Source organism: Hemibagrus wyckioides, linkage group LG11 (genome assembly GCF_019097595.1).
Source record: "Hemibagrus wyckioides isolate EC202008001 linkage group LG11, SWU_Hwy_1.0, whole genome shotgun sequence".
Lineage (NCBI taxonomy): Eukaryota > Metazoa > Chordata > Actinopteri > Siluriformes > Bagridae > Hemibagrus > Hemibagrus wyckioides.
In genome coordinates this window covers 16,610,758-16,633,746 of record NC_080720.1, presented here as the reverse complement: position 1 = coordinate 16,633,746, position 22,989 = coordinate 16,610,758, and the positions used below count along the sequence as shown (strand labels likewise).

The following is a 22,989-nucleotide window of genomic DNA, read 5'->3' as shown; positions in this document are numbered from 1 at the left end:
CTATATTAAAAATTAAGTTACACATCTTTTATGAATACCAAAAATATATCAAATCAAAATATACTATATAAAAATATGAACATAAACTGAATGAAAATAGAAATGAAGATTTTCCTTCATTAAAATCGTATTTTTCCGCAGCCTGTATTTTGGCGGTACGTTGGTCTGTGTCGTTGGGTGACGTAAGAGTGTAGTGGGCGTGGTCTGGGCGGGGCTAACAGAACGAAGCGCGGTGGCGGTGAGTGGTTCGGTGCTTTGGCTGATCTTGCTGCTCCACTCATCGGATTGGGATTCGCCGCGAAATCCGTTGCAAAATGTCCGACGACGAACAGCAAGAGCAGACCATTGCCGAGGACTTGGTTGTGACCAAGTATAAGATGGGCGGTGACATTGCTAACCGTAAGTTGTTTTAGAGGAGGCTGGTGATGAGGTTGAGTGTGAGTGAGTGATCTGCTGCTGCTGCTGAAGCTGAACGTGACGGCCTGCGTGTAGCCATGTGCCGAGCAGGAACACGCAGCTTAGCCTCACCGGAAATGATGGCTGATCAATGGCGATGTCATGACTAGTGTAATGTATTGTGTATATATCGGCAACTTTGGTTCGTTTTTTCTTCCTGGGAGCAGAGCTGATCTGTAATGCATTCTCAGATCTTCACCACCAGTAACCTATAGCTAGCACACCAATTTATCCACATTTAACATGATCCATGTATTGGTTATGAGTTGTACTGAAGCCTCCCAGGATGGACTCATGATAAAGATTCATTTACTGATCTTACTTATCCAGCATTAGCTGCTCCTGCTACTACCGCCATGCACAATTAGCACGGTCATACTGGCTACTCTGCTAATGTATCATGACTAGCTAACTTGAACGCACGCGTTTTTATTCCTTTACTCGCGTTTACATAAATCCCGCCTACCGCGCTCTGATTGGCTGGTAGTTCATACCCTCTAGCTGCTGATTGGAGCGCTATGATACGAGCGTGAGTACAGAGCTCAACGAAGGAGGCGGGGTTTATCTGAATAAAATAGGAAAATAACATTAATAGCTTAATAAATTATGTTCTAACAACGGAGTTTATAAAGAATCGGATTTGCTATGTTTATTATATTAAATAAGCTGATTTAAAAGTCTGATCATTTAAATGCTTGCTTACTAACTCGTCACTGAGTCAAAGAGGTGACGGAGCTTTCAGTGGAAAGCGGCAGGTGTGTGTGTGTGAACAGGATATTTGCATTTCGAAAACTGAACTCTGTCTCATCATCATTAGACTGCCACAGCTGCCTCTTTCAAAAACATGACAGCATTAAACCAAACAACTTAAAATATGCATAGCTTCCTCATTTATATCTTCTGAGGCAGATGGCTGTAACAGTGCCCTGCATCTCAGTATAATCACCGGTCATGTGTCCATCAGTGATGACTGGCCTTATCTCCTCATATCTTTACTCTTCTCTCTTTGTCACACTCTTAAAGAGGCCCTGCGTGTGGTCATCGAGGCAGCCAAGCCTGGCGTGTCTGTCCTCAGCTTGTGTGAGAAAGGAGATGCTTACATCATGGCAGAGACTGGGAAAGTCTTCAAGAAGGAGAAGGACATGAAGAAAGGTACGAGGGAGAAACTGAACATCTTATTACTTGTGTACGATACCAGGCATGAATAATAAAGTGGATCGTGGCAATGTTTTCATTTAGCATTTCATGCCTATGCACAGGGGTGGACAAATCATACACTTATTTGTGAGCCCACTGGGCAAGTAAACGCTGACCAGCTTCATGATTTGCCTGATTTGAACTGATTATGAAGTGGCCGCTACCATAATGTAATATGGTACCGCAAGTTAGTTTGCTATTTAATTTCATTTATTTAGTTATTTAGTTTCTAATTTGTCAACATATTTGCTCTCTAAACAAAAAGTCATCTTAATGAGTTATTGGTAAATGTTTTGTTATGATCTGTGGTGGTCTGTGCTTTACCGCATGTAAAATATATTTGTATCTGGCCACTTTCTTTTTGTATGTTTAAGGTAAGGTGTTTCATCGTGGTAGACTTGTTTGGGCTAGACTTTGTTTCCCCCAAATACCTACATGTTCCTGTTTCTGTCAAGTTTATCTGCAGTTATCTGTGCCCTCTAATTAAACTGCCTGTAAAAACTGTTCTATTAATGGCAGCTTGTCCTGGGTGCCTGGGCTACTGATTTATCCACCCCTGATATGTTCAGCAGGTGGCTATTAGGGATGCACCGATGCTGTTAAACCTTTTAAAAACTGATTTGCATCAATTGCAAAATTTTGCGAAACGCCTTGTGTTGAGGACTGGTGGTTGTTTTCTTGCAGGCATTGCGTTCCCCACCAGCGTGTCAGTCAATAACTGTGTATGCCACTTCTCTCCCTTGAAGAGCGACCCTGACTACACGCTTAAAGACGGAGACTTGGTCAAAATGTAGGCAACTCCCCCTCTGACAAGTTGCAAGCCTGTGTCTAGTCGTCTTCCTTTCCTTGCCTTCCCCCCTCCCCCTCCCCAACCCCTGCACTGTTTTGTCTTGTGTGCAGTCTTCCCCACTGTTTTTGTCTCAGTGCAGTAATGACATCATTTTGCCTTTTCTGAGTGTCTTGTCCTCCTCGCTGATCCCCTTGCTGTTTCTGTCACCTTTTCCTGCCATCTGTATAGACTCTAAGACAGTTGTCTATGATTTGTGTGTAAGATGATGTCTTGTGGTTGTAAGTGTTTGAATAATTTCAATCTGCTCATCCTTCATGATCATGATTGGAATGCAGTGGTATTCAGACTTTTGTTAGGGAGAAAACAAACACCATGTGGAATATCTGGTATATTTCCATGTAAAACATGAGACATAAATTACACAGAGGGCTGAACTATAACTCTCATGCAGATGCTCTTTTTTTATATCTGGATGTGTGTCCAGTATGTAATTTTCCATGATTCTTAATATAACGTCAATGTGTCAGTGAACACGCCTAATTATATATAAAGGTGTGAGTAATAAAAATATCTAAATTGTATATATATATATATATATATATATATATATATATATATATATATATATATATATATATATATATATATATATATATATATATATATATATATATATATATATATATATATATATAAATAAATAAATAAAGAGAGAGAATCTTAAAAAGCACTCTCAGCAGCAGTTCCCCTGCAAGTCAGTATGAATACCACTGTTCTAAAGGGATGAAGCCTTTTTGTTTGGTTTAAAGGGAGTGTTGTCAGATGAGAGAACATTGGTGGTTTGGGTAACCTAGGCCTTGCATGCTGTCTATTTATCTCTTTCTCTTTTTTTTCTCTCCTCCCGTTTCCTCTCTGTACAGTGACCTTGGAGTCCATGTCGATGGATTTATCTCCAATGTGGCACATAGCTTTGTCGTTGGGGCCAGTAAGGTGCGTATGAAATTCTGGTTATTTATCATTATTGTATTTGTTCTTATTAATGTTCTCATGTGTAAATTTCTTTCTCCCTGCTTTAAATTGTTTCAGGAAGCACCCGTGACTGGTAGGAAAGCCGATGTCATCAAAGCTGCCTACTTGTGTGCGGAAGCAGCACTGCGTCTTGTAAAACCTGGCAACCAAGTGAGTGCTTTAGAGGCCAGTTAGACCAGCTGGTCATTCTTATATAATGACAACAAGCAGTGTTGAAACTGTATACTGAATAAAGAGACGGCTTGTATGAATAAGGTACAGGGTTAGAAGCAAGTCTGTGCTGTTCACTGTATTTATACAGCTCTTTCTGCTTGTCTCTGTCCTCTCAATGCCACCTCCCCAAAGAACACACAGGTGACTGAGGCATGGAACAAGATCGCCCATTCTTTCAAATGTAATCCGATTGAAGGTGAGCATGTTTGTAGAATCACTAGTTTACATGTGTTCATTTTCATCAATACAAATTAACTCACTTAAATTCAGAATGTATTGCGTATTCAGAAAGTATTGTTTATATGTATCCTGGACGTAGCTATCTGATTAAAAGAATTAATCTACATATGTGCATTACTTATATTCCTAAAAACGTCTGTGCAAGCACAGAGCGTCTGTTAGGTATTGTAGCAAGGTATTGTTGAATCCAGTTGAGAAAATGGTCAGATTCAGATGTTTACATGGCTAATTTGTTCCTGTTGAGCACGACACCCATTTCAATCCAATCAACAGAGTAAAAAAAAAATTCTAATCGTATTACTCACATACACAATCATACACAGTATGACATACAGTGAAATGCCTTTTATGATTGTTATAGAGTCATTTGGTATAAAAATTAGAACTGAAATAGAATAGTAATAACAGAATTAAAAAAATTTAATTAAATCATCTGGCTTTATAGGACTGAGGTGTTTATATGGAGTCTTTTTTTTTGGTAGGTATGCTGTCCCACCAGTTAAAGCAACACATTATTGATGGGGAGAAGACAATCATCCAAAACCCCACAGACCAGCAAAAGTAAGATACACACCTTCCTATTCTGGCTGAATTCTGATAATGTCACAACACTTAATTCCACTTTTTAATATACTCTATATTTCCAGAGGTATTGGGACGTCTGCCTTTACATGCACATGAATTTAATATGGAGTTGGCTGGCTCTTTACAGCTATAACAGCTTCAACTCTTCTGGGAAGGCTTTCCACAAGGTTTAGGAGTGTGTTATGGGGAATTTTTGACCATTCCACAAGAAGGCCTGGCTCACAGTCTCCGCTCTAATTCATCCCAAAGGTGTTCAATCAGGTTGAGATCAGGACTCAGTCAAGTTCCTCCACACCAAACTCCACATCCATGTCTTTATGGACCTTGCTTTGTGCACTGGTGTACAGTCATGGAACAGGAAGGGGTCATCCCCAAACTTTTCCCACAAAATTTGGAGCATAAAATTGTCCAAAATGCCTTGGTATGCTGAAGTATTAAGAGTTCCTTTCACTGGAACTAAGGGGCCAAGCCCAAGCCCCAGCCCCTGAAAAACAACACCAGAACTCAATGATTTGGAGGGGTGTCCCAAAACTTTTGGCAATATAGTGTATTTTGAAATAATTATTAAGAATGTGTGCTTTTTTCCTTAAAGGAAGGACCACGAGAAAGTGGAGTTTGAGGTCCATGAGGTGTATGCTGTAGATGTACTGATCAGTACAGGAGAAGGGAAGGTAATTATGTCTTTGGTGTGAATGATCATATAATGCACTAATAACTATAAATAATGTTAAGCAGGGAAGGACAGGGAAATGCTGCTACTGATAAATTTAGGTTGCAATATCATCTGCCTTCTCTTCAAAACCCAAGCACTGATTACATGATGTTTCACCTTAGGTGAAATGTGTTAAGACCTTAGCACTTAGGTGCTGATGTCTTTAACACATGCCATATTTAGATCCTGAGCTAAATCAGTCAGTGGGGTTTTTCCATTGAAGATTTATTCTTACACCATTGTGTCGAAAATAAATTCTGGCTACTATATTATGCTCTAGCACATACAGGGGGGGAAAAGGATTCACAAAATGAGTAAATTTCTTTGCCTCTCTAAAGACAGAGCTTGTGGATTTGTGGAGTAATGCTTATGAACCTTCTATTAAACTATTTTCATTTTTTTTCCTCTTAGACCAGAGATGGGGGACAAAGGACCACCATCTACAAGCGGGACCCCAGTAAGCAGTATGGCCTGAAAATGAAGACCTCTAGAATATTCTTCAGTGAGGTGGAGAGACGCTTTGACGCCATGCCCTTCACTCTCAGGTACCAAACACAACTCGACCAGCAAGGACTGCTTACTGAAATCAACCAATATTAACTGGTTACAATGGCTTAGATAAAATGCAAGTGAATTATTTATTTATTTATTTATTTTTTTTTACTTTTTGTTTTTGACTTCAAAGATAATTTGACTAGACCTACAAATTTGATCAGATTCACTCACCAGCCACTTTAATAGGAACACCTGAACAGTTCTGCTGATACCGCAAATCATGTGACAGCAGCACAATGCACAAAATCGTGCAGATACAACTGAAGAGCTTCAGGTTTGTCATGTGCATAAGGAGTGCTTTAAGTATCTTTATACAATGAAATTCTTGTGCTATAGTTGTACATTCCTTCCCTGACCCAGTGGGGGGGGTCTCTTTTTAATACAAAAATAGCTAAACTGTAAATAAGTAAACTGTAAACAATGTATACATTCATAAAGCGACAGTAGGAAATATTGTGTATACAGTACTCTAAATTATTCATATGTTGAAGCAAACAAAAATTAAATATTCTTTAAATAATGCAAACATTGTATGCAGACCAAATGTGTTGCCATGGAAGATACTGCACATAAAGTACAAGGACAGTCAGAGACTGATATCAGTACTATCCATCAGTAAGAGTCCAGTGTAAATGCAGGTGATAAAGTGCAGTGCATGGAACATGGTGGTGTAATTAGTAAGAGTTTATCAGTCTGATGGCCTGCAAGAAGAAGCTGATGCTGTGATACCATTCGCTTGATGGTAGCAGTGAGAAAATTCAGCTGGCTGTAGTCTATGAGCCTCTGTGCATTCCTCACATAATGCCTGGAGAGAAGGAGGCTCACCTTAGACGAGGTGTTGGACTCTCTGCAGAATCTGCGGCTCAGGACGGTGCTGTTCTCATACCAGGCGGCGATACAGCCAGTCAGGATGCTCTCCACTGTGCAGGTGTAGAATGATTTAAGGGACTCATGTTGGGACTCATTCCAAGCTTCCTCAGGCCCAGAGCACAAAGTTAAGCTTACAGGGCAAAGTGGTATTGAATGCTGAGCTTGTAGTCCACAGTTTCACATCAAACATTAGACTTGGGCCAAAATCATTGAGACTAAGATTCTGCTGCTGCTTGATTTTATACATTGTGCTGCTGCCACAGGTTGTTGAAGCCATGTTCATTTATTACCATATTCTGTCCTTCAGCATTTATCATGTACTCCATACAACTAATAATATATATTTTATATAATATAAATATAGAATTTAAATATGTAATTAATTTATTACTTGAGGCACATGGCCAAGAGTATTACACATGATCTTCCTTCCTTCCTGCAGGGCATTTGAAGATGAGGGGAAGGCTCGTTTGGGAGTGGTTGAGTGTGCCAAACATGAACTACTACAGCCCTTCAGTGTACTCAGTGAAAAAGAGGGTGAGGGTCTACACTGTCTGTGATTTTATTCTTGCCTGACCATTTTGGGTTTTTTTTCCCCCTCTCCATTTGCTTTGATAATGAAATCCGATTTTTTTTCTTTCTCTAGGCGAGTTCGTGGCCCAGTTTAAGTTCACAGTATTGCTGATGGCCAACGGGCCTTTAAGAATCACCAGTGGACCGTTTGAGCCTGAGCTCTATAAATCTGAGTATGACGTTCAGGATCCTGAGCTGAAGGTACTGAACGTTCACAGAAGTCTCCCAAGCACAACTGGGTGAAATGTTTTAGAGTTGAAAATGTTTGGCTTTTAATATGTAGTTGAAAAATTGCTATTCTTGCTATTTTTCATTGTGTTTATTTCACATTCTCTTCCAGTCTCTGATACAGAGCTCTGCAAGTCGTAAAGCACAGAAGAAGAAGAAAAAGAAGGTGAAGCTTTTTTTAGTTAGTGACTGACATGCTATAACTGCTTTATAAGCTTTTCAGTAAGAAAGCAGTTGTTTGTAATTGCTTTCTTTTCTTTTTATTCTCTTCCCTTTTTTACCCATAGGCTTCCAAGAATGCAGAAAACGCTACGGGGCAGCAAGCAGAGAATGAAGTTGCAGCTGAATAGTTACCTGACACTCCTAAAAACAATACATATTCTCTGAGACACGCAAATTTCTAGCTCCTAGAAATTTGAAACCTAAATTTTCCATTAAACTGTTGTCCATTGAAACCTGTGACAAAAAGCCATCCATTAGTTAGTGTGATTGGGAAATAGAAGAAATTGAAACTCATTTGTCTGACTGATAATGACTTTGTACTGATTTGTACTGATCTATTGGCATTATCTTTTGAAGCACTAGGTTTACACTGAACTGAATCGTGACACCTTTTGGAAATGAAATCAATTAAAAAATAGCAGTTCTTTTGTAGTATTGAGGTTTTTGCTGTGGTGTTCTTAATCTAATACAAAATTTGGCCTTGTAGCTGAATTTGAAACTGTGCTAGATTAATGTGGAGGGAGGACTGATTTAGCAGCTTAAACAATGTGGAAAGTTTCCAAAACCTTGTCATCCTCAGGGCTGAGATGTTATTTCTAAACAAAGTCTCCCAATTTTAAGGACTAGGAGGTCTCTAATTGGATCAACAACCCTTCCATATAATACAGAAATGCTTTTTTGGGTACACAGGGTTATTCTATGGTCACATTCGTTATGGAATGGGGACATTTTTGGAACTTATGGTACACTTTCTACTAGGAACTGCCGTTCCTGTTTCACCTCTAGTCTAACCGTGTGGGCTTTAAACCATAAGACAGATTTGTCTGATTAAACTCTATATTTCCCTCATCACTATCGTTGGCTTCACCTTTCATGAAACATTCTTGTCTTTGTCTCATTTAAATCTTCTACTGAATCATCACATCAGTCCCAGTAAATTATTGAACGTTTATGGACAACAGGACTAAATTGCTGCTAATCCACTTTCATAGGACCCATCTTGCATGCATGCATACATGCATCCTTCTTCCCCCTGTAAACACACAAAATAATGCCTGTTGGGTAAAAGTGTAGGTAATCTATCGAGGTTGATGTTTTGCTGAAGAGCATGTAAATGTGGTCCAGAGTCAGACTAGAGCAGTGAGGAGACTCTAAAGTTTAACATATTTGTGTGAAATTATAGGATTATACGTCTAAAAGACAATGTTGGTCAAGGACCGGTTTTGCCCAGTCTCGAATGTAATCTGAAGTATTTAATACATAACAGGAGTAAAATGTAAATAAATAACACACACACAGAACCCCTATTCAAAGCCATTGCCGGTTGATCCGAGTCACTGTGCTGCAACGTTCAAATGACTTTAAAATGAGCTTTGGTGAAGTAGCTGTGCTGTGGGTCAGATATGGCAGATTGGACGTATGACTGGACTTAAGTGACTGGGCAGAACAGGTTCACTGTGGTGTGATGTGACTGTGTTGAACTTGTCTTTAGTTACACTACCAGACCTCAGCAGTGCCCTGTGTCTGGGATATGTCCAGATTGACACTATTCTGTTTTCTAAGGAAGAACCAGTATATGGGACTATTTTACATCTAATGAAATAAAACAAGCCTTTGAATATTTTTTTTTCTTTAAATCTGTCTCATCATTTTTAATATGCCACTAAGTGTACAGACTGGTGTAAGAGCTGCACGTGCATCTTCTACTTCCTTGCTTGGACGTTTTATGGCTTGTGTGTCTGTTAAAATATTTTTTGGATTATTATCGTGAAGCATAATGTTGAAGACGCACTACAAAACACATTGTTAGTAGTTAAAAAGTGACCGGATTGGATTGTCCCTGTACATGCTATCAGGCATGAATCAGAAGGACAGGTTGTTTCAGCGACCTGTACTATGTCGTCATTTCCGGTTGACGCTCCGGTCTGATCTGAGGTGAGTCCTGGAGCTGGAGTGTGTTTAGAAGAAGCCCCTGTATGGACCATGGAGTGTGTAAGTATCTTATATGTAGATTATTTTTTGGAAGCAGGATGAGCTGATCAACTTCGTGACCTCCACTGTTAGCTAACCCTAGATACGATTCTCTCTCTTTTTCAATGGGGCGCTAACGTTAACAAGTTTGATCTAGTTGAACTAGCTGTGTATTAGCCTGAATTATAAAGTAGCTAGCAAAGATTAAAGTCACCTAGCGGGCGTTAGCGCATGCCCTTAACAGTCTTTGTAAACATTTTGACACCAACTGCAGTTCACATGTATTGCTAGTTAGAATAGTGAAATGAGTCCAGTGTCAGGAATTAGTAAATAAATCATCTGCTAGCTGGCTGTGTTCAGGTACCTGAATTGCTAACTGATGTTTTCTGGCTGCGCGGAAAAACGTAACGATATCCTGCTTTCTCCAGTCATTGTCTTCTGATACTGACCGGAAGCTAAAAGCCAAGTTTAATTAGTTTTTAACACCAAATACTTCCATTAAAGACGTTTCATTTTCACAATCGAGCAATGCTGAGTTAACTATTGCTGAGCTCTCTGCTACTTTTTGTCATTCATCAATGCAGACACCAATGGAGATATGATGCTTAGATGTCTGATTGTCAGTAGCTTCCTATTAAACTAATTATTAGGATTTAGTAGTGAAAAGAGGATACATGGCAGATTACTGACCGGACCGATCCAATCCATAATTTTAATTTACTGTCGTTAAATCATGTTTCCTTCAACGTCCTCCTCACATGTCCGTGTGTAAGTGTTCGGAGGTCGTGATTACGACATGGTGTGTGTTCAAGAGGTTTTGATCAACTTATTTTTTTTAGTATAAATTTTTTCCTCATGACTAACAACAATAAGTTTATTTATGTCTACTTAAAAGAAATGAAGAAATACAAAATGACCACTTAAATCTTCACACATTCAACCTAAACACGAGTAAGCGACTTTAGGTCATTGTTTCGGTGTTCACATTTCCATGATGACTTGAAGGCACCATGTCTGGACTTGTTTGGGATTTGTTTTTGTTTTGTTGTTGTTGTTTGTTTTTTTTTTTTTTATCAAAGTTTGATGTTTATTTTGTTTTACATCAAAGATTCCCAAATCCTGGTACTAAAGCACGCCCTGGATTTAATAGTCTAGCTTTAGCTAAATAATAACCCTTCCTCTACCATAAGAGTTTATTCAGGCCATAAAAGCTTTCCATTTGAAGCACTGTACTGTATTGACTGTATTGTTTGTTCACCTAGTTATTGTGTTTTAGATTCATTCTTCAAATTGAATGGTTTGGAGGGGTGTCCCAAAACTTTTGGCAATATATTGTATCTACATGGTCACAATTGAGGCAGAATAATGTAGAAAAGTGGATTAGTTGAATGCTTCTCTTGTCTGCTTTGACCAAAGATATACTGCTTTCACTGTACTACATACAGTACAGTATTTATTTGACGGAACCTGCAGGTCATACTCCATCCAAAATTAGTCACGCTGTAGATTTTAGGCTGATTGAGTTGTAGGTTATTGACCACATGAGGCAGCTTGCTCGATCTTGTCTAATATTTAATAATAATAAAAAAAACCTTGCATAAAGTTTAAAAGAGTTAATATCTCACATATCAAGGACATTGGTTAAGAACCAGTCTGAAAGGACTTTTAAACAAAGTGGTTTCAGTTTATTTACATGCTGCAGACTGCGAGAACAATGTGTGTGTTGAATAAACAGTGATTAGTTTTGTTTATATACTTGTTTGTTTATATGTTTTATGTGCCTAATACTTGGGTTTCTGTTTTTCAGGTTTCTGCTGTTATTGATGAATTTGAGTGTAAAAAGGAGACACAGATAGATGGTAAGCTGTATACTGCACTGTGATCCATGCTGAAATTTTTTGTTTGTTAAAAATCTTTTGTACAAAGTTGCTGGCTAAGAGGTTCAATGTAAGATTAACCACGCTTGAGTTCTCTTTCAAACTAGATCCTGAACACAATGTGTACACTCGCTTCATGAAGTCCCACCGCTGCTATGACCTGGTGCCAACAAGCTCCAAATTGGTGGTGTTTGACACCTCTCTGCAGGTCAGTCGCTGTTGTCTTGGCGGGAGTGTCAAAGATTGTTCATGTTGTTCATGCTGCCATAGGTTTTATATATATATATATATATATATATATATATATATATATATATATATATATATAAAATATAACATTATATATATATATATATATATATATATATATATATATATATATATATATATATATATATAATAAATATATATATTATATATATATATATATATATTTTATATATATATATATATATATATATATATATATATATATATATATATATATATATATAATGGCACAACATTATGACCACCTACCTAATTGTGTTGGTGGTCCCCTTTTCCCCCTGACCCGTCATGCACTGTGCATTAACTTCTTCAGCAATTTGAGCAACAGTAGCTCATCTTTTGGTTCGGATCACATGGGCGAGCCTTCACTCCCCACGTGCATCAATGAGCCTTGGCTGCCCATGACCCTGTCACTGGTTCACCACTGTTCCTTCCTTGGTCCACTTTTGATAGATACTGACCACTGCAGACCGGGAACACCCCACAAGAGCTGCAGTTTTGGAGATGCTCTGATCCAGTGGTCTAACCATCATAATTTGGCCCTTGTCAAACTCACTCAAATCAAATCAAATCAAATTCAAATTTTATTAGTCACATACATAATGGTACCCAGTATGATATGCAGTGAAATGCTTACACGACTGTTATGACCCTAGGAAAAGGAATAAGGACAGAACAAAAGACAAGATAAAAAATATAAAAATAAAATACAAAAATACGAAATATAAAAAATAAGAATACGAATTATACTAAAATACAAAATATAAAAATATAAAAACAAGTTCACAGTAGCAAAAAATATAATAGAATAAAAACAGAATAAAATATAAATAAAGTAGGGTATGTATATATAATATGTATATAAAATAAGAATATGTATATGTGTAAAAGTGTAAAATGTACATACAGGAAGTGTAAAATACAACAGCTGTGATGCAAAGTTATGTAAAATTATAAATTTATATAAAGTGTAAAGTGAATAGAGTGTAGTGCAATAGTGTCCAAGGTGCAGACAGCAGGAGTACAAAATTATATAGAGTGAAGTGTGTAGTGTGCAATAGTGACCAAGATGCAGACAGCAGCAGTACTGGGTGGTCACGAAGTGGAATGAGGTGATGAGAGCAGTGATATTGTCTATCTTTAAAGTGCAGATGTGCAAAAGTCCTCTTTGTATGTAAACGGGAGCAGATTGTGCAACATGTATGTTTGTGTTGTATTGTGTGCACAGTCTTGGAATGTGCAAATGTGCAGATGTACATTGTGTGTTTATTGTGTGCCACAGTCCTGTAATGTGCAATATCCGGTGTGGTTGGTTGCAGTTCCAACACGTGTGTAGGAGCATAGTAGGTCTAATCAGATGAGTCCTATGTGAGGTTCTGGTTGAGAGACCGTATAGCCTGTGGGAAGAAGCTTCTCCTCAGTCTCTCAGTGTTGGCCTTCAGGGAGTGGAAGCGCTTCCCAGACCTCAGCAGAGAGAAAAGTCCATTGTTGGGATGGCTGAGGTCCTTCATGATCTTCCTGGCCTTGGTCCAGCACCGCTTGTTGTAGATTGAGTGCAGGTCAGGGAGCTCGGTACGGATGATGCGCTCAGCTGATCGCACCACCCTCTGAAGAGCTCGTCTGTCCTGCATGGTGCTGTTCCCGAACCAGGTGGTGATGTTTCCCGTCAGGATGCTCTCTGTGGTGCAGGAATAAAAGTTCCTTAGCACCTTAGCAGGCAGTCTAAAGTCTCTCAAGCGTCTGAGGTGGAAGAGACGCTGTCGGGCCTTCTTCACCACAGTGTTGCTGTGACAGGACCATGACAGATCCTGCATGACGTGAACACCGAGGTATCTGAAGCTGTCCACTCTCTCCACTGGGCTGCTGTTGATCACAGGGGTCTGGTAGTTCCTCTCCTGCTTACACCTGCCAATTTTTCCTGCATCTAACACATCAACTCTGAGGACAAAATGTTCACTTTCTGCCTAATATATCCCACCCACTAACAGATGCCATGATGAGGAGATAATCGGAGTTATTCATCTCACCTCTTAGTGGTCATGATGTTATGCCTGATCGGTGTATATATACAGCCTAACGAATAGTTATGTAACATAAACAAAACAGTATATTATTTATTGGAAATCCACACTTTGTACACAGATCACACTTAAGTGGAGGTAGAAAGACAGTTACAATCTAGAAATATTGTAAGTTGGGAAAGTTATTAGTAAGGGTGTAGATGTTTTTCTATCACAGTAGGATACATGTGAGACAGAGACTTGTGTTTGCTTGTATAAATGATTTGTTTTCACTCCTTTATCAGGTGAAAAAGGCTTTCTTTGCTCTTGTCTCTAATGGAGTGAGAGCTGCTCCACTCTGGGACAGCAAGAAGCAGTGCTTTGTTGGTAAGTGGGCTATACAGCATGTAAAATTAATCATCTGGTATTCATTTACTTTTATGCTACATACTAATTATACATTTCTTATAGGTATGTTGACCATAACAGACTTTATCAACATACTTCATCGCTACTACAAGTCACCTATGGTAAATACTCTCTAATGATTTCTGTTCTATACTGTACCTCCTATGTGTATTACATTGTTTTTCAGTTATTATGCCTAATTTAATAAGTGTAAATAAATGATATTGATCGTATTAATAGAATGTAAACATGAGCAAGAAACTTTTCAGATCAACTGCAAACCTCAGTAAGGAGTCTTCTGAATTCTAAACAATTTTAAATGATTGTTTTTATGTTTTAGGTTCAGATATATGAACTAGAAGAACACAAAATAGAGACATGGAGAGGTAAGAGATGTTCCTCAGGTATTTTTTAAAGCTGTATGCAGTCACTGTAATGTTGATTTAATATTTTGTTTCTTTGCATTTTCTTTGATAGAGGTCTATCTACAAGATTCTTTCAAACCTCTTGTTAGCATATCACCTAATGCCAGGTAACCAACACAGTGCAATACATTATTCTGCCAGATTTGTGTGAGGAAGATGTGGACCAGTGTATTTATTTTGTCTCTCTGTACTCCCCATCCATCCCTTCAGTCTGTATGATGCCGTTTCATCCCTGCTAAAGCACAAGATCCACAGGTTGCCAGTAATCGATCCACTGACAGGGAACACACTGTACATCCTTACGCACAAGAGGATCCTCAAGTTCCTCAAACTCTTTGTAAGTATGGGCTTCAGATGTTCCTCTCCACACTGTCAGTGTCCGAACCATCCGTTCACACACTACACACAAGCAAAAAGGAAGCATAGCTCTATCAGTAATGTTTCAAAAGCATATGTCCAGCTTCTTGTTGTGTAAGAGGGGTCAGTGCTAGATGTTTGTGTAAGATGAGTCAGTGCTAGTTGTTTTGTATTGTAACATGCTTTTAGTAGGAATGGAGAGTGCAGTATTATGGAAGTTACAGTATTACTGGAGCTGTTTTCCAAACAAATCAGTTGCGTACTGCCCTCTACTTGTCATTATTGCTGCTGGAATTAAAGTTTTGTTTGATGACAAGTCACCAGATGCTGCCAGTGTTTATTTTTAGAATTCTCCATCGATTTTTGTAATGTTGGCCCACGCTTTTATTTGACTGTACTAAAGAAGTTAGGCATTAATGCCATTAGCCTTATACAAGCTGACAGGCGTATAAATAGCAAATCCTTTACACCAGTTGTGTTACATTCCAGTCCTGGAGGTCCACAGCACTGTAAAGATTATCGTTTTACCTCTGCACTACTAGGGGCGTGGGGTGGTTTCGAGGGGCTGTAAGCGCAGACGAGCTCATTTTAATGTTTCCAAGTTTGAGGTTTTGCCTTCATGTCTGAAATGCTTCCACAGGGTAGGTGTGATGTGTGCAATTTCATCATATTCTTGACATTTACTCTGTGTTTTACTGGAAGGAAAAAATGTTGATTGTTGAGTGAACTGATCTGTTTTTTCCTCATAGCTCTTCTTTTTTTATCATTAATACATGGAACAATTTTAGGACCTTTGTGAATGATCTCAGTATGTATCTGCATATTTGTAACACGGCTTTGTTAAAATGTCTAATAATAATGCATCATATCTTTTATAATACCATCTTTAATAGTGTTCATACTGGTTAAAAAAAAGTATGTTCAAGGTTTTGAGGTTTAGTTTGAGTATTAAGCTTAGCTTTAGACTGCTTTGGTAACAAACCTGTGAACAGCACAAGTACACAGGAAAACAGTGTTGGTGACGTATAGTGCAAATTTGCAAAGAGAAATGTACAAGACAGAAATGATGGTGGTGAGATCGTGAGATTGAGGTTTCCTCAAACTAGTTCCACCAGTTGCTTCCATGACCACAAGTAAACATACAAACAATGGAAGCCGGACTCATACAGAGTATACAGCCAGCTTGTTTCAGCTAGTACCAAGGCCCTCATGGTGTGAATGTGGTGCATTGGAAGAGGGAGAAAACAAATCAGTGCTGCTTTAATGTCTTCTTAACATGATGTTTTATGCTTCAGAGTGATTGAGCTGGCAGTCATTTCACACTGATCTGTGGCTGTTTTTAGATTTCAGAGATGCCCAAACCAGCATTCCTATCAAAGTCTCTAGAAGAACTTAACATCGGAACATTCCAAAACATTGCCAAGGTCCACACAGACACTCCGCTCTACACGGCGTTGGGAATCTTCGTCGATCAGAGGGTGTCTGCACTGCCTGTAGTCGATGATAATGGTGAGATGATTGACTGAGACAGATGATTGAGAGCAGAGAGTTGGGGTAGAAATGTTTCACTTTATTTTGTTAATATATGCTTGAATGCAGTTAATAGAGTAAAAGATTGTCTTTCCTTTTTGCCCCTTCCTTCCCCTTTTCTCCACACAGGAAGGGTGGTTGACATATACTCCAAGTTTGACGTCATAGTAAGTTCCAAAATATTCTTTGTGCTTGTGTGCAGGGTGTGTACAGGTTCTGAAAGATTATTTTTGTGTGATTTTATTTTTTACCAGTGCAAAGATATCCCTTGGCTTTTTTTTAAAAACTGTTTCTTAATCTGGTATTTTTCCATGTGATCTAATGTTTTTTAACATACACTATTTTGCCAAAAGTTTTGGGACACCCCTCCAAATCATTGAATTCAGGAGCTGGGCTTGGCCCCTTAGTTCCAATGAAAGGAACTCTTAATGCTTCAGCATACCAAGACATTTTGGACAATTTCATGCTCCCAACTTTGTAGGAACAGTTTGGGGATGACCCCTTCCTGTTCCAACATGACTGCACACCAGGGCACAAAGCAAGGTCCATAAAGACATGGATGAGTGAGTTTGGTGTGGAGGAACTTGACCGGCCTGCACAGAGTCCTGACCTCAACCTGATAGAACACCTTTGGGATGAATTAGAGCGGAGACTGCGAACCAGGCCAAAACTGGGACGCTTGCCTTTACATGCACATTAATGTAATATGTAGTTGGCCCACCCTTTGCAGCTATAACAGCTTATATCAGCTCTTCTGAGAAGGCTTTAGGAGTGTGTTTATGGAAATTTTTGACCATTCTTCTAGAAGCGCATTTGTGAGGTCAGACACTGATGTTGGACGAGAAGGCCTGGCTCACCTTGGGAGCATGAAATTGTCCAAAATGTCTTGGTATGCTGAAGCATTAAGAGTTCCTTTCACTGGAACTAAGGGGCTAAGCCCAACCCCTGAATTTAATGACTTGGAGGGCTGTCCCAAAACTTTATACCTTGCTACAGAATATCTAAAAATATCCATTTTTGCATTCTCCTTGCTTGTGTGAGAATCAGTGTGTAGTGTCTGTGTCAGTCAGGACAGATGAACTGACATTGAATTGACATTGTTGAAGTTTGTGTGTGTGTGATGACAGTGCTGGGTCGATGTAGGTTACTGGTGTCTATTTACAAGCCTCAGGCTTGATTATTGATCAGTCCTCCATTTTCAGTCCACATTCACAGACCTGTTTGTCTGGTACTCTTTTTACGTTAATAGAACCTGGCTGCAGAAAAGACGTATAATAACCTGGATATTACTGTCACTAAGGCCCTTCAGCATCGCTCTCAGTACTTTGAAGGAGTTCTCACCTGTCAAGCACACGAGACACTGGAGGCCATCATGAGCAGACTGGTGGAGGCAGAGGTGTGACACAAACACACAATTCTGTTGTTTTTTTGTGATATGGTATAGCATGTTTGAAAAGCGTAATTTGAAATAATGGTAGCATTACACTATGCTATACCAGTCATGATTAATCTGAGAAAACTACACTAATCAAAAAGTTAAGGATATTTGGCTTTTGGGTGAAATTTATGGAAAATGTAAAAAGTTCACGCTACAGTGATATTATATCATGAAAGTAGGGCATTTAAGTAGAAGTATGCAATGGTGATTTCCTCATCTCAAACAATTTATTGAAACAAAAGCCAACAGTGGTGGGTATACCACAACAAAAAAATGTCACTGAATCAGTAATTTGCCATATGCCCTTGACCATCAATTACAGCTTGACAACGACGTCTCATGCTGTTCACGAGTCGACTTATTGTCTGCTGAGGCATGGCATTCCACTCTTCTTGAAGGGCGGCCCTCAGGTCATTGAGGTTCTGGGGTGCAGGGTTACGAGCCTCTACACGGCGACTCGGCTGATCCCATAGGTTTTCTATGGGGTTCTGGTCTGGAGAAAGTGCAGGCCACTCCATTTGAGGTACCCCAGCCTCCAGCAGCCATTCCCCTAATGATGCAACCTCGATGATCTGGAGCATTGTCGTCTTGAAGATGAAATTAGGCCTGTGTTGTTCATGCAGGGGCACAGTGACTGGATTAATGATGTTATTCAGGTAGTATTGGCTTGTCACTGTACCATTCACAAGATGTAGGGCAGTTCTGTATTGAGTAGACACACCTGCCCAGACTGTAACACCACCACAACAGTGGCTGATGCATAGCGCTCTCCTTGACGTCTCCAACATCGTTGGCGGCCATCATTTCTGCTCAACGTGTATTGACTTTCATCAGAGAACAGCACTGAGGCCCACTGGTCCCTCGTCCAGCGTAAATGCTCCCTGGCCCGACACCTGTGCCTGGTGGTGTGGTCAGGTACCCTTGCAGGTCATCTAGCACGCAGACCACGCTGATGTAAACGGTTTCGAATGGTCTGACGTGACACTTGGGTGCCTCTCACCTCCCTTAAATGTGCCTGGAGTTGAGTGGCGTTCATCATCCGGTTCCGCAGGGCACTGTTCACAATGAAGCGGTCATCACCGTGGGATGTGGTCAAAGCACGTCCACTTCTATGCCTTTCTGTGACTCTTCCAGTCTCTCTGTATCTCTGTCGCAAACTTGCTGATGACACTCTGTGACACTCTGAGCTCAGTGCCCACTTCCCTCTGAGAACATCCTGTTTGAAGCCTCACAATGGCGGGGTACTGTTGATCAATTGTTAGGTGTCGTCTTGGTCTCATGATGTCAAAATGTGAACAGCATGATGAAGAGGACAGTTTAAATACCAATTCTGACTGAACCAGAAAATGTATTGGTCGATTCATGGATCAAACACCAGTTGTGAATTTTGCTGTTAAGCACCTTGTTAGAGAACAGCAAGTTATGCAAAAAGTACTGAAACACTGAACAGTTGGACATGTGCATTCAGAAGTGTAGAGAAGGTCAAATTAAGTTCACCTGTAAAGGTTATAGTACATTTTAGGTGCATCCTGAAATTTCACCCGAAAGCCCAATATCCTTAACTTTTTGTGAGTAGTGTATGTTTCTACATAATACTGATGAACTCCTCAAGAATAAACTCACTGGTTAAGTACATTTTCAAAGATATTGGTTAAAAGCATAAATGATCACTCTTCCCCTGTGCTACATGTTGTTGCAGGTACACAGATTAGTGATAGTAGACGATCATGAGGTAGTGAAAGGCATCGTTTCTCTCTCAGATATTCTTCAGGCTCTGGTGCTCACCAACGGAGACAACGGTAAGATCTTTAAAATATCATGTGCATCTTAATCACGTCTTGTTTCTGGCATTAAAAACCTGTTTCCTTGATTCAGAGTGCATTTGGACACACTGAGTGATTAATCTCAACCTTTCACCTAGGCTCTGCTTGAGCGGTGAGACGAGAGGAAGAGCGGAGCCGAGAGAGAGAGAGAGAGATGTGGCTGCTCGCAAACCAGAGCTAAGAAATCATAGCAACTTAAGGCGATGGACTTTCAAAGGATAATCACACAAGAAAAAATCGGCAAGAAGTCCATCTAATGTTAGATTGTAGAGTGCAAAGTAAATCTCCCACAAGCCTCTCCTGTTAGGTATTGATGAAATCCAGATTACTTTAGCATTTAAGTTGATGTGTAACAGAACCTGTTTTATGTCTAGAGAAAGGATAAGCTCTCCCTTCTCTTCCTCTTCCTCTCGAGGGAGAACGTGAAAAACCAAGAGCAATATACAGATGTGAAAAGGGTGAAGCACAACTGCAATCATATTTAAAGCACACACCAAAATCCTCTACCTGTAAAACCTGAAGCAGCTCTAAAGCCCACTGAAACCTGCAGCTTTTCATGACTCAAAACCACATATTAGCATTTATTATTATTATTATTTATTACACACACACACAGTGTAATGAAGGGAGGGATGGCGGATGAGAGCATATCAGGCAGTATGTATATAAATAGGCTTTTATGTTATTTTGTTATTTTTAATTAATATCCTGTTTAAAGTAATTATTATCCTCATTCTCCAAAACATGTCATGTTACCTAATGTAATTTGTGAAGAAAAGTTTTGAAAAACTCACATATAGAGGATTTTATCTCTTGAAGTTAGACTAAACTGTACAGAGTACAGATGTTTGAAGCATAAGGGTCCTTCTAAACATTCTTTACTATTAGCTACTGATCTGTAGTTTTAGTGACCTGAGCTGTTGTGTCCAGCATCCAGTCTACTTTCTTTTTGTTCTTAGAACTAGACTGATTATTTTTTTTTTTTTTTTAACTGAACTCACAGTCCAGAACATCTGGAAGTTTGGCTACTCAACATGATTTTAAATAAACAGCTTATAAGGTTTTTTTTTGTGTGTGGTTATCATCTATCATCCTTCACAATATGGTTGAAGTGAATGCATATCTTTTGGTTTTGTTTTGTTTTGGGTTTTTGTTGTAGATTACATAGAAGCACAGTGAAGCACACGCTTTAGGTATCTCAGTATGAGCATGACAGTAAACTTGAAGTCTTGTGTGGCAGAACAGTGGAGTCTCCTAGTTTTTCATTCAATTCATTTACAGTGGTTTAACCCTGTTAGCTCTTAATGATTTCTATATAAATTCTTTAAAACCAGATTCATAATAAATGCCAGTTTGTTTAACGTTATTAAATTTGGATGCCAGGATCATTTAAGGAGCGTGTGGACGATGGAACTGATCAGTAAATATCGGCAGCTTCTTCTCTAGGTTTTCAGTCGTGGACGGCTGCTGCCCAAAACCATAGGAAAGGAAAATGTCCAGTCCACTGGATTACCATGTGTTTTTTGTTGCTTATGCTTAATCAGTGATTGTTTTCTTCTTAATGAGTGAAATGTGTATACAAATATGTATATATAAATATTTACATTTTATATTTCACATGTCAATTTATAATGCATGAGTGAAATAAACATTTTATCTTAAACATGACTTGGTTTTGTGCTTTTATGTACACCGATCAGGCATAACATTATGACCACCTGCCTAATATTGTGTTGGTCCCCCTTTTTGCTGCCAAAACAGCCCTGACCCATAGAGGCCTGGACTGCACTAGATCTCTGAAGGTGTGCTGTGGTATCTGGCACCAAGATATTAGCAGCAGATACTTTAAATCCTGTAAGTTGCAAATTAGGATTTGCATTTCTAGCATTTTGGCAGACGCCCTTATCCAGAGCAACATACATTTTTATCTAATTTTGTCCAGGGTCCCAGCAGTGGCGGTTTGGTGACCCTGAGGCTTTAACTCAAAACCTTCCCATCAGTAGTCCAACACCTAAACAACTAAGCTACCACCCCCCACCCACATACTGCTTACAGCACATAAAGGATACGTTTGATAGATACTGACCACTGCAGACCGGGAACACCCCACAAGAGCTGCAGTTTTGGAGATGCTCTGATCCAGTCGTCTAGTCATCACAATTTGGCCCTTTGTCAAACTCACTCAAATCCTTACGCTTGCCCATTTTTCCTGCTTCTAACACATCAACTCTGAGGACAAAATGTTCACTTGCTGCCTGAGATATCCCACCCACTAACAGGTGCCATGATGAGGAGATACTCAGTGTTATTCACTTCACCTGTCTCTGCTCATAATGTTATGCCTGATCGGTGTATATTTGTAAGTCTAACACAGTTCTAAACAATTGGGCATTTCTGAAATCTAAAAACAGCCACAAAAGGAATTAAAGATCGGTGTAAAATCACTGAATCCCTCTCAGTCACTCTGAAACACAAAGCAACATCTTTGTTATGTTACTAGCTTTGCCTTGTTGTCTAATATTAACAGACCGTGAGGTTCAGTGTGCCTTATCCACCCACAAGGAAGAAAGAATCTAGACTATATAGAGGACATCTCCAAATATTCAGGAAGTTGCACTTATGGCTGGGAAACTTCGAATGAAATGAAGAATAAAAACAATATGTAATGTGTCAAGAATAATACGTTTTATTCATTTATTAATTATTTGATTTTAGAAAATTGTGTGGGAAAATGACTGACATCATTTCTACAGCTGTCTGAACACACCGCACTTACATCTGCACTCCAACTTCTCAGTAAAAAAAACAAAAACAAACCTGTTCTAGCCTCGAACTTGTGTTTCTTATCTAAAGCATCTTTTCGTGAAGGCAGGAAGACGGGATTTTTAATACGTGTTGAAGTAGAGCAATTAAGGAAGAATATTTCAAATCTTAAATCATAATTTATATATAATAAAATGAAAGCACTCTTTTGATTTTAAAGAGTAGATTTAAGGACCGGGGATACATGATGCTTTGTTCAAAAATGCTTTCCTCAGCTTTTCTGTACTGCAGTGAATAAGTGTTTGTTAGACAGTTAATAGCTGATGTGTTACTTCAGGCAACTGGAGTGTAATGATGTACATGAGCAGAGCTGACCAAGACATATCTTACATGAAGTGTAAAGTAGGTGTTTCTACCAAAGAAGACAGCAGAAAGAGACTGAAATAAGGAGACTAGA

General features: G+C 39.2%; 2 protein-coding genes across 3 annotated transcripts; both read left to right on the top strand.

The window, feature by feature from the left end:
- The first annotated feature begins 203 nt into the window (after positions 1-203).
- pa2g4a (proliferation-associated 2G4, a) lies at positions 204-9,293 on the top strand. Its single transcript, XM_058403202.1, has 13 exons — positions 204-399; positions 1,480-1,608; positions 2,338-2,443; positions 3,364-3,433; positions 3,530-3,622; positions 3,818-3,881; positions 4,408-4,486; positions 5,103-5,181; positions 5,634-5,767; positions 7,090-7,184; positions 7,294-7,421; positions 7,561-7,614; positions 7,736-9,293. The coding sequence occupies exons 1-13, from the start codon at positions 315-317 to the stop codon at positions 7,796-7,798; spliced, it is 1,179 nt and encodes a 392-aa protein (XP_058259185.1). The 5' UTR covers positions 204-314; the 3' UTR covers positions 7,799-9,293.
- A 249-nt stretch (positions 9,294-9,542) lies between these two features.
- Positions 9,543-21,416, top strand: prkag1 (protein kinase, AMP-activated, gamma 1 non-catalytic subunit). 2 transcript variants are annotated; one of them, XM_058403204.1, is made up of 13 exons: positions 9,557-9,662; positions 11,449-11,500; positions 11,626-11,726; positions 14,094-14,175; positions 14,260-14,318; positions 14,537-14,582; positions 14,674-14,728; positions 14,832-14,958; positions 16,322-16,487; positions 16,638-16,675; positions 17,758-17,904; positions 19,646-19,745; positions 19,868-21,412. In XM_058403204.1, exons 1-13 carry the CDS (start codon positions 9,654-9,656, stop codon positions 19,876-19,878), a joined length of 993 nt encoding a protein of 330 aa, XP_058259187.1. In that variant the 5' UTR covers positions 9,557-9,653; the 3' UTR covers positions 19,879-21,412. The 2 variants fall into 2 exon arrangements, with proteins under 2 accessions (XP_058259186.1, XP_058259187.1); XM_058403203.1 differs by having other exon boundaries at positions 9,543-9,662; positions 14,094-14,318; positions 19,868-21,416.
- Positions 21,417-22,989: the final 1,573 nt, after the last annotated feature.